Genomic DNA, 12,237 nt, shown 5'->3' with positions numbered 1-12,237 from the left:
CACTACCCTGGTTAGATGAGTGAAGAGACTCACTCTTCTTATGAGTGTGTGGCTGAGAATGGGTTTTTGAATGAGTTTGAGACCGAACAATACTCGGCTCTTTAAATTTAGCATCTACCGCTTGAGAAACTGCCACGGTGATCATCGCTTGAAGTTCGGCACCAGTGATATTAATCCTGGTGTTGCCTTCTGCAGGATGACTGTTTGCTTCATCTGAGCCAGCCATTTCTGAATACTATAACCAAACAATAATAATTATTTAAATTATATATAGATACATCGCATTGATGATTAGATGGTCATGGTATTGTTAAACCATTTGGACCATTTCAAATAATAAGTAAAGATCAAGAGAATACACTATTATTTATGCTATTAGGCAGGGGAAGATAGAATTTTCACAACTGCCAATGTCATGAAAGACATTTTATCTACCATTAAACTCGTCTCGAAGGACATTTATATAGCTTAGGAAGCTTGTCACAGGGACGACTTATGATTTAACCACCGATCTCTTGGATCAATGATCTTTTAAGGGTCGAACAAAGTTCATCGCCTTATTGACAAGAAGTTATGAACTTTCGTTGTCATTATTACACCTTTGCTTATAAGCATACATCTCTAAGGGATGTCTTGGTGTAAACATCGAATTGATGTTTATTAGCCATGATACGCAGTGATCATATGGGCTATATGTAACTTGGAAAGATCCAAGTACCTTTTGGAAGCTTGTGTGGTTTCTCGTACCGCACAGCTAGGAATGTCAACATGTTTTCAGATGTTAACAGAGATTTGTTATCTTAAAAAGGTTGTACCATCGTAGCCAATTAATACTTTGGCTAGGTTATACCTCTAAGAGTTTTCTTTGGCGGATCAATTATAAATTGAAAAGATATAACATGATGTAACAAAATACATAATTAAAAACCAAAGATAAAACTTCATTAAACTTGGAACAAGTACAGGTGCCCTAAACGGGACTTAGAAAAGACAAACTGCCCTCACAGGGGCTTACAGAAATAAGAAAATAAGTCCTCGCAGGGACTTCGATACAGAAATTAAACAAATGTCCCCACAGGGACATGATTACAAACAACCAAGAAAATTATCAATCCCCTACTTCTTCTTCCCTTTGATAAGGTTTGCAAGGCCTTTCATGAAGCTGTTATGCTTTTCCTTGTTTTTCCTAGCCTTGTGCTCAACCCTATCTAACCTCTCCAGGATTTCTTGAGTCTGTTGCTGCTACTGCTGCTGCTGTGGAGGAGGTTGCTGGTACGGTGGGTACTGATAACCCTGTACCGGGTATCCAGTTGGAAGAACTGGAGGGTAAGAAGAAGGGTAAAGGTGATGATACTGCGCAGCCGTAAGGTACGGGTCTTGAGTTCCATAGTCTGATGGGTTTTCATAAGGATTATACCCAGAAGAACCTGAGTAGGTCGGGATTGGGTTATCAAAACCCATAGGCGGCTGAGGTGGTGCATAAGAAGCTGGCGGAGGTTCAATCTCCGGCGCCGCATTCGAGGGCCCACCCATCTGGGGGTCCTCCGGAATAGAGGGATAAGAATTCGAACCCTGGGGAGAACTGAAACGAGGTCCTCCCCGCACGGACATATGTGCGTTCCTCCTTTGCCTCGGAGGCTCGGGAGGTGGCTGCGGTGGCTCCTCTACAGGAAGTAGCGGTGGTGAAACAGCTTGGAGTTGGGGTTCAACCAAAGGTGGTTGGGCTGGAGAGCTGTGGTATGATGGGGTAAAGAACCAATCATATGTGGCCATTTTCTCGTGGAACGAGTCGGGCCCATGGTAAGGTGATCCCTGAAAAGGAGATCCGCTTGATATGCTTATTAGGTGGCCCGGCGTTCCGGTCCGCATCTCCGGATCTGGATCATCGTCCGCTTCCATCTCCTGAGAAAAATGGTCCTCAGGGCCCAAAGGGTTGTAACCAAGAAAATCGTTAACATAATCGTTCGGGTTAAATTGCCCCGGGGAGTAGAGGGAATCAGAATGGTGGAACGAATGGGATTGCAAAGAGTGGTGCGACTGGTAAGACTCGAGAGAATGATGAGATTGCTGAGAGTGGTGTGAGTGTTGGGGTTCATCAGGAACAAGTGGCCCAAAGGACGGGTGGAAAGAAGGCGATGAGCTTAGAGAGACAGAATGTCTTGCTGGCTCAAAAGGTTGACCCCACAGATCGTGAGAGTCAGAGGTAGAAAAGGACGCCGATGGAGTGCGACTATGAGATGGTCCTGCTGTCGACGGTCCCCCTCGCATGGGACCCTTGCCTCTTCCCCTTACTCTTGGAGGCATGTTGATGAACTTCCTGTTAAAACAAGAAAACAAAATAAAATAAAATAAAACATAATAACAGCAAAGGAAAGTTAAAGATACATCCTAGGTCATTTGCCTAGACTCGAGAGTCTAAGGAATGTGCTTATCGTGTCATTGAGATTAAACACAAAAGGTTAGTGTTTAATTCACTCAATGTTGGCTCTGATACCAACCTGTCACACCCCGATATTTCCACATATTACCGGTGGGCCCGGCGGGGAGTATCGTGACGTAGTTGATATCATCATTGTTAACACACATAATAATATAGCACAGCGGAAGGCTGGGTAATTAACTATTACAAACCACACTGTCTGATGTTCGAGTACATGAATAATACAGACGGGAATGTAATAAGATCCACAGGCGGATCATAATGTACAAAGAAACAAAAACTACAGATTTCAGGTATCTTATAGATTTGCAAGATCCTCTAAGACACCCTATAGCTCCAGCCTATTTCGGGAAGTACCTATCAATCAATCTTTAGGAAAATACGTCAGTTTACACTGGTAAATACAATTTAATTGACTCGTTTTGAAGACATTTAAGAAAATTGATTTAGGTGCACATGGCACAAATCATTTATAACTTGGGACAATTTAATAAAATCTTGTATACAGTTTTACATGTTTGTCATACATGTGGGGCCGGTTTGTAAGCCGGACATGATTAACTGACTCACCACTTATAGAACCCACAAAGGAGTTATCCCCAACTTGTGGGTAATTTAATATTTAGCATTTGCATCTGTCGGGTGCATGCCCGCACCCCGTGCACAGGTCGTGGCCATTATTAACTTAAATGAGCCAAGGATATTCAGGACACGGTCGATAACCACCAAATGTTTATGTTATCAAACAATACAGATTAAAACGGGTTATGCGGATTTATAAAATCACAATCCGACTAAATAATCTCATACCCGACCAAGCGGTATTAATATACCGTATCCCAAGCCCGTATAGGGAAAATAAGTTAAAACTATTTACCTGGTGATAGCAGTAAAATTCCTAAGGTTCTAGAAGGCAGTTTTTATTGGAAGCTATTTAATCTGTATAAAAGGTTTAATTAACCTATTAGGATGCTAACGGGTCTTTAATTAAGTCAAGGACTTAGACCGGCTAGCTAGAAGGAAACCTTACGATTCTAAACGCTAGATTAAGCGAAGACCGGGATAGAATGTGATTTAGACCCGACAAGCTTGGACACTTGTATAATATGGGTAAACTAAATGCATTCTGGAAAATGAGAATTAAATGATAAGGTTAAGCCCGTTTCGACTATTTTACGTAAACTAGTCACGTAACCGATCCGAACGCATAAATGCGTAACGGGTAACCAAATGAATTATATGCAGGTCTTAATTGCTATTATGCTTAAAATATGTTAATACATCAGTACTATGTTAACATATATGCCCAAAAAGTATTTAAACCATTTTAAGTCCCGTAAGGGCATTTTGGTAATTTTTATACTCATAAAAGAGATTTTATAAGAAACTGAAGTTCTGGTCCTTTCTAATCAGTAAAAATATTTAGTTTACCTCATTACATCAGTAAGATATTACACATATGTGAAATTTACTATTTATGACCAAACTATGTCCCGAAAGGGCATTTTGGTCATTTCACATAGGCTTTTAAGGGCATTTTTGGAAACCTGAGTTCATAACTTATACCTACTGTAAAAATATTTAAATTTGTTTAAAATTTCAGTAGGTAACAAGTCTTAGATGTAAAATATGGTTTTAAACCATACTATGCACCTATTTAGCGTAAAACTCGCTTATTGACGATAATCAAGATCTTTTATGTGAATCTAAGGTTTTGATCAGTTTTGAATGCTCAAAATAATTTATTTAATATATGAAATCAGTAGAAAAAGGTTTGGCATTCAAATCCTTTGTTAATCTCATTTTATGCTTAAAAAGGGTATTATCGTTATTAACCGAATCATACAAGAACTCTATGTTTTAAACAGATAATAATCTGTCCAAAATTCTTAAAATTTCCTAAAAATAATATCTTAACAGTAGGTAATGAGTTTTGGTTCAAAATCCAAGTTTAAACATGCATTATGCAAGATATCGCAAATTAACTAATAAGAAGCTTCTAATTACGATATCGAGCATAACTCCTATTTAGGACCAAGAACTGATGTCAAATTTTCGGGACATGTTTTAATATCAGTAGCAAAGGTATTAGCCATTCACATTGCTAAAAATCTTAGTTTTATGCAAAAAGGGCGTTTAAGGCATTATTAAGCATAATCACGATCAAGTGCATATAATTCAAACCACTAGGCATCATGCAATATAAATCCAAAGGGTTATACTACTAAGTAATGTGGTCCTAATGGAAGCTTAAATCATAGAAGAATTAAGCTTGAACGGGTCAGAACTGAAAGTCAAAGCAAAAGTCAAGCTTTTGCGACTTTCGGTTATAAACAGACCTTAGACTATTAATTGCCGGGTTAGGACTGATAGAACATGTTTAAATATTAATTACCAAGTTATTAGAATGCTTAAATATAATTTAGAACCTTTGGTTTTTAGTTTTAATCATATTTGTAATTTCTGTCCAGTTTGACTTTTTGTCAAACTACTTTGACCCGACAATTAACTGGTCAAACGAGATAATTAGGAGATGCCCTTTTAAGGGTTAATCACCTATACTAATGTGGTCTTATAACTACTTTCAATTTGATCAGTAGTTAAACCATATGAAAATAAAACGAAAGTCAAACTTAAATTACGTCAAGTTTGACTTTTAGATAATTAGGCTAACTACAAGGACTAAACAGGTAATTAGAGGCTTACTAAAGGTCCAGGTAATCTTTTCTACACTTGATAGTCTTCTCCAAGTCCTTGCAATGCTCCAGAAGTAGTAGATTAGCAATTGTTGCAAATGAGGTATGAGAGCTCAACTCAAAAGTCCTATTTATACTTGATCACAAACTCTTGGATTAATCCCAGCTGTTATGGAAGGCCCTAGGATCACCCCAGGTGTCCTAGTGGTTTGTATATACCGTCCAATGATCCATGGTTTCGAAAATTTTGAGTTTAAGTCGGTTTATCAGCTTTACACACATCTGTCTATAACTTCTGCCAAGCGACAGGCTTGCGGACCGTAAGCTAGTAGTCTTGCGGACCATATCCAGCTCTTACGGACCGTAAGACATAATGTATGCGGTTCGTATCCGAGCCTGATTTACATCGCCCAGTTACCTCTTTTACGGACCGTAAGCCTAGGGCAATACGGTCCGTAACCGATGACCAGAAGACAAAAATTTTCAAATTTTTTATACACTTCACCATGCATTTCAATGTCCGAATCTTGAACCATAATTCAGTGTAATAGTCCAAATGATCAGTCCTGCCATGCTCAATTTACTATGCCATGCATATATGTCTTCCTTGGAGTTGTAGAAATTTGCCGTATGTGAAAATTTGTCGATATTGCACATGCATTCTTATTTCTTGGAAGGTTGGTTAATTTATCACAATTTTAACCGGATAATAATGCATTCATTATCAGATTTGCATGGGAATGAATTTAAAATTTTACAAAGCCTTGAGGGCATTAAACGGTTACTCAGAGGTAGAATTAACATGTTGACACGTTTTAAATTCCCGAAGCCTTATAATCTTTAGATTACATTCACACGGTTCGTCATATTCATCTAATCTCTTGATTAAGAATATATCTTCCGTGTAGTGTCATTCAGAGGCCCAAGATTTGCATGTTGACACTTTAAGTCCTTCACAAAATTTCCACGCGTTTAAAGTTCAGGACACGTGTCTATATATAATTTGGACACGTTTTGACGTGGTGTCACACAGACAAACCAAATAACCCAACCGTTCTAGTACGCTCAAGGTCTCACCAGAGTGGAGAAATAAGGTTACTGATGTGTGCATGTATTTATTGTGCTAATAACTTGTTACCACTAGTTAGACAATTCTACACAGTTTCTAGAAAACATTTGCCGAAACTGTTGATTCTGCATTTCAAAGAACTAGACCATGACTAAGGACATCTACCCAAACACGCAAATTGGCATGTACAGAACAATCGCTTTTATGCCCAATTAGGTCACTTAAAAGCAAACATTTAAAAAAAAAATCCCTTCATCGCCACACTTGGGGATACATTGTCCCCACGTATGGGTTTTTCAAGCTCAAAATGTGCAGTTTACCATTTCAGTCCAACCAAGACTTTAAGCGACTAGACTCCCCAACAACCCAGACTTATACAACTAAAATAACAAAATAAACCATTCCCAACACAAACAATTATTTCACACCACCAAGTTTCATCAACAAACAACCACAAAGAAATAAGGAAAAAGCACGTAGACCTGATTAAATGCTTCTTGAGTTCCTTTTCAGGAACACTTAAATCCCCTATCAAACACGCATTGACCTTGATGCATATCGATTCAGTATTCCTAACCTGGCATGTCCGCGTAACTTCCCCACACTTGAATGTTGCAATGGTTATTAAACAAACAAAAAAAAAACACAAAAAATACAAACGCACCTATGCGCCATTTGGTCAGAAAAGTTGTTTTGATTATCCGTCTGCACTCGTGTGCTCGTTTTAGCTCCATCCCTATCCGTATAAGCTCCATTTGCACATTTTTACCTACAAAAACCATAGTTAGTAAGTACAAGCTATAAAAGACCCAAAAACGACTAGAAAACTATAAGAAAACATACAAAAAATAAATGGAAAGTACGATGTGTTTGCAACGCATCATTGGTTTTGTGGGGCTGGGTTAAACTGTTGTAAGTGGTTTGCTGGTGGTTGATTTTGGTTTTCATTATGAGGGATTAGTGGATCTGGAATTTGAGGATTGGGGTCATAATGTGGTTGGTTTGGTAGTGGGTTCTCTTGATCAACCATCTCATAAACTACTTGTTCAAGATCTTGTGCAACGGTTGATGAACTAGGTTTAACTTTTGCTAATGAACGAAGACGAACATGATTCAGTCGTCCAATGTTTTAAATCTTTAGATTAAACAAAAGCGTTGAAGATTTCTTTGAGAATCTGGTATGCATGCCACAATGATCTCATAAATAATTGGATGTTATGATCTTAGTTCATCATTTGTAGAAAAGTCATGAGCCTTGGCATGTGAAACGGTTGCTCAAGGACTCCTTCCATATAAGTATAAGAAATTTGGCATTTAATCTCATTTTTTTGTTTCTTATTGGGTAAAGATGGAACCACTCTTGTGGGGTGGATGAATTGAATATAAAACTTTTGTTCCACAAACTATTCATCTATAGTTTGCAATGGCTGGCATTTGGTTATGGGGTGATTTTTTTTAATAGTGAACATACACCCTTAGGCTGACCGGTATGGAATGGAGTCTGCTACACCTTAGCGCCACGTCTGCACCACATAAACAGGGGGCTCCATTGCCTTCTTCAGATAATACCCAAGCACTGGATTAAAGCTCCCTCAATCATTTGTTTAATTTTTATTTATCTTTTTTGTATACCATTTAAACTAACTAAAAAATAAAATACCATTTAAACTAATTAAAAAAATAACATAACAGTTAAACTAACAAAAAATATAAAAAGTTATTCTTTGTTGAGATATTTAGCTAAAATACATTGTTACTCAACTTCAAAAATCAGACGGTCTTCCTCAAAGAGATGTGAGGTAGGCTTCTCAAGGAACTTAAGATCAGCAGCCCTTTGCCTATCCATTTGCAATTGGTGCTCGTGTTCCTTAATCGAGAGAAGTCGAGCAAGTTTCTCGTATTCCTTGTTGTTGTAGGCGAGGATTTGCCTCGGGCTCTTGTAGCTTCCTTGATTTTATCTCTACCGGGCGGGTGTTGCAATTCTTGCAGTTTCTAAACTTAAGGTTGTTGGTGTTGTCGTTTAGGTCTAAATAGGAACGTGCATTTGATCTACCTATAGACGAATTCGGCTCCGGTGTGCTTGAAGTACTCTTGCAACGCTTAGACGATCGACTTAGGTTGACTGGTGGCACAAGATACTACTTTGGAGAATTTCGAAGTAGCTCCCAAGCTTTTTTCATGTTAAAGGCGCAATCGTATTGTAATCTAAATTTATCATGGGCGATCATTATGACGTCCGCATAATTCAAATCGCTTCCTCTTTAACGATTATTTGTATGGCGGTTGAAAATGTTGTTGAAGTTGTTGATTGTGTTCGCATTGTCGTCCATTTTCTCGATAATGAATCGTTAGTATGGTAAAGTTCACGGTTCATAGCGGCCCCAAAATTTTTTACGAATGCGATCCCAAAACATGAGTGCCTCTTGATCATCGCCTATTTAAACAATTAAAATATTTTAAATAAACAATTTTAAACATTTAAAATATTTTTAAGTTAAACATTTAATAATTTTATTTGACATAAAAAATATACAAATAATGGAATCTTCGAAAATGTTGAGTCACGCTCGTGCCAAAAGCTAACTCCTCAGTGCTTGACCATTTCTCTTTTTTAGGAGCACGTTCTACAATGTCTACATGTGGATGAAGTTGGGCGGGTTTCAGATGCGGGTTGAGTTTCGAGTACAGCTTGGCTTTCGGTATGGGTGGAGACATAGATGGAAACATATATTGGCTAAATGGGGGTTGTGAGGAATAAAAGAAATTACCGGACATTTGGACGGGTGGGGACATTTGTCGACTTTGTGGGGATGGTGTGCCGTGGGGAATTTTCCGTCGGTAATGGCTGATACTCACCTTGGCCAGTATTGGTATTCACCACCCACATGTTGTCTTGAGTATGTGCGTAATGCGAGTGGTTCAGATCAAACGAGTTTGGGTCGTTGTTAAATGGAAACATGATAAATGGTGGTTTTGAAATACTTTCTAGTTGAGAGAAGAGAGTTTGAGATTTGTGTGTAAAATTTGAAAGATGAAATGGTATATATATTTATTAAAATTATGTTTATCACCGTCGCCGCGTTGCGGCGAAATTCTTTTGTTATTTAGTCTGTGTTTATATGTGTTTTAAAATCACTACGAGCAAGTTGCGCAAGGAACCGTTGACAAGAATAAAAAGAAAATGCAGAAAAAAACACTAAAAGATAACCAAAAAAAATCAACAAAAAAGGTTGTATGGTAATGATGTTGTTCCTATGAAACTCGTGGTCCGAGATGAGCAAATGGTACTGGGTACCGGTACCGAATTTCCCGAACCGAAAGATATTAAGTACCAATTCAGTACCGACTTTTGGTGTTCCTGGTAACGGTTCACTACCGGTTTTTACCTTCATATACCGGTACCGTAACCGGTATTTCGGTACCAATACCGATTCGGTATCGATTGTGATACGGATCCGACCCAAGCATCTCATCACAACCCGGGCCCAAACGATATGCATGAAAGTGGCTAAGTGGGCTGGCCCGTGTGACTTTGTCCGTTTCCAGCCGAAAACAACTATTGTTATAGTTGTTTTTTTATTTCCATTTGTTTACTTATTTTTCTATTTATTTGGATTATCCTAAACTTTGTTTTGGTTTACTATTTAAGTGATTGAATAAGATGGCTGGAAACTAGGTTTTTTTGACAATTGAATTCTCCTAACTATTAGGACAAAGTTTACGGCCAAGGGTTTTTGGACGTGTTTTCTTTCTTCGTCAATCGATCGAAGGAAGGTTCAAGCTAGGGTTCTAGCTTGCACTTATACGAATCCGTATCAAGTGGTATCAGCAGCTTCAGGTTCGTAGGATGTCTAATTGGAGAGATCGTCGACAGATTCACCGCAGATTCGCTGCCGGAGGCAGCGGTCCTGATCAGCGTGATCCGCGAGACATCGAGCTTGATCATTTAAGGGATCAGATTCGTGATCTCGAGTTCGAGAATGAGTTTTTGCAGAATCAAAATCAGAGACATGATGATGAACGAACCAATTCAGTCGTGTGGGATGACTACGACCAACACGACGATTTTCATAATGATTTTGCCCGACACCAACGCCAACCACCGTCTCCTCCACGACCACCGGCTGATCCACTACGAGCCCTCGGGTTACGGACGGAAATACCGGAATTCGAAGGACGGCTCCACGCTGATGATTTTATCGACTGGTTGCAAACAGTCGATCGAGTTTTTGATCTACGTGACACGTGACATTCCAGAAAATTTAAAGGTAAAAATTGTGGCTATTCGTTTTCGTAAGTATGCATCATTATGGTTGGAAAACGTCCAGAAACAACGTCAACGGGAGGGTAAACACAAGGTTAAAACTTGGGAAAAAATGAGACGGTTGTTAAAAAATAAATTTTTGCCCGTTAATCACAAGGAGGATTCCTTTTTAGAGTACCATAATCTAAAACATGGTTCTTTAACGGTTGAGGAATTTATAACGTTGTTTGAACAACAACAATTGAGATGTGGTATTGATGAGGAAGACGAGCAGATAATTGCAAGGTTCTTGGGGGCTCTTAGAACCGATGTATCTGATGTTGTCAGCTTACAACAATATTGGTCGTTTTCGGATGTTTGTCTATTAGCACATCGGGTTGAAAAACAATTGGCATTAAAAGGCAAGTTCACCACCCGAGTATCCACCCCAAGGCCCATCACAGCCCCTTCCAATTCTATTAAAACCGAGCCCAGCAAGTTACCGGCCCAACCCCTACCCGTCATACCTTCTTCGGCCCAAAACCAAGCCCAACTTTGTTACAAGTGCCACAGGTTGGGCCACTTAAAACGGGAATGCCCCAATAAACAAGTTGTTGCCCTTATTGACGAACCCAAGCCCGTTTACGATACCGACACCGATGACAAACCCGAACCCGAATCCCACCTTGTCTTACCCGATACCGGTGAGCTTTTGGTCATCCAACGGGTCTTACATACCACCGTCTCTGACCCCTCGGACGACACTTTGTGGCTCCGAAACACCATTTTTCGAACAAAGTGCACAGCTAAAGGTAAAGTGTGTACTGTTATTATAGATGGCGGTAGTTGCGAAAACATTGTCTCCTCTACCATGGTCGAAAAATTGAGCTTACCTTTACACGATCACCCGGAACCCTACCCGCTCACTTGGTTAAAAAAAGGTAACATTTTGAAAGTCACACACCGTTGCCTAGTTCAGTTTTCGATCGGTGACAAGTACGCCGATGAGGTTTGGTGCGAAGTCCTTCCAATGGACGCTTGTCACCTTTTATTAGGACGACCATGGCAATACGATCGAAGGGCCAAGCATGACGGTTTTCGGAATACTTATTCGTTTAAAAAAGATGGCGTGAATATTACACTAGCTCCTTGTGACCCTCGGACAGATCCCGGCTCCTCCACTCTAGTGCCGAAGTCAGTTTTTGCCACGCTGCTTAAAACAGAACCACCCCAAGTTATTTTCGGTCTCTTTCTCACCGAACCAAATGTCGACATCAACACCGTTCCAAAACCGGTCCAGCCACTGTTAACCGAGTACGCGGATGTTTTCCCGGAAGAAATACCGTCCGGTCTTCCGTTGATGCGAGACATTCAACATGCCATCGATTTTATTCTCGGAGCTAGTATTCCCAACAAACCACCCTACCGTATGAACCCCACATAATTTAATGAATTGAATCGACAGGTGCAAGAGTTGTTAGAAAAAGGGTTGATACGGGAGAGCATGAGCCCGTGTGAGGAACCGGCACTTTTGGTTCCCAAACCGAACGACACTTTCCGGATGTGCGTAGACAGCCGTGCGGTTAACAAAATTACCGTTAAATATCGCTTCCCGATACCGAGGTTCGATGACTTACTTGATCACTTACATGGGGCACGCATTTTTTCCAAAATTGATTTGCGTAGCGGTTATCACCAAATCAGAATGCGGGAAGGGGACGAATGGAAAACGGCTTTTAAAACGTGTGACGGTCTCTACGAGTGGATGGTAATGCCGTTTGGTTTGTCT

The 12,237-nt window shown here is 39.7% G+C and overlaps 2 protein-coding genes across 2 annotated transcripts; one reads left to right on the top strand and one right to left on the bottom strand.

Moving 5' to 3' along the window:
• Positions 1 to 1,242: 1,242 nt before the first annotated feature.
• LOC110870527 (extensin-like) lies at positions 1,243 to 9,092 on the bottom strand. The gene is made up of 2 exons (XM_022119705.2): positions 8,974 to 9,092; positions 1,243 to 2,317 (listed from the first exon to the last, which is right to left on the bottom strand). Exons 1-2 carry the CDS (start codon positions 9,090 to 9,092, stop codon positions 1,243 to 1,245), a joined length of 1,194 nt encoding a protein of 397 aa, XP_021975397.2.
• Positions 9,093 to 10,581: 1,489 nt separating this feature from the next.
• On the top strand, positions 10,582 to 11,892 carry LOC110870528. The gene has a single exon (XM_022119706.1). It carries the CDS (start codon positions 10,582 to 10,584, stop codon positions 11,890 to 11,892), a length of 1,311 nt encoding a protein of 436 aa, XP_021975398.1.
• The last annotated feature ends 345 nt before the right edge of the window (positions 11,893 to 12,237 follow it).

This window comes from Helianthus annuus, chromosome 8 (genome assembly GCF_002127325.2).
Source record: "Helianthus annuus cultivar XRQ/B chromosome 8, HanXRQr2.0-SUNRISE, whole genome shotgun sequence".
In the NCBI taxonomy this organism is placed as follows: Eukaryota; Viridiplantae; Streptophyta; class Magnoliopsida; order Asterales; family Asteraceae; genus Helianthus; species Helianthus annuus.
Note: the sequence above shows the minus strand (reverse complement) of the source record. Positions and strands in the feature narration are given on the sequence as shown.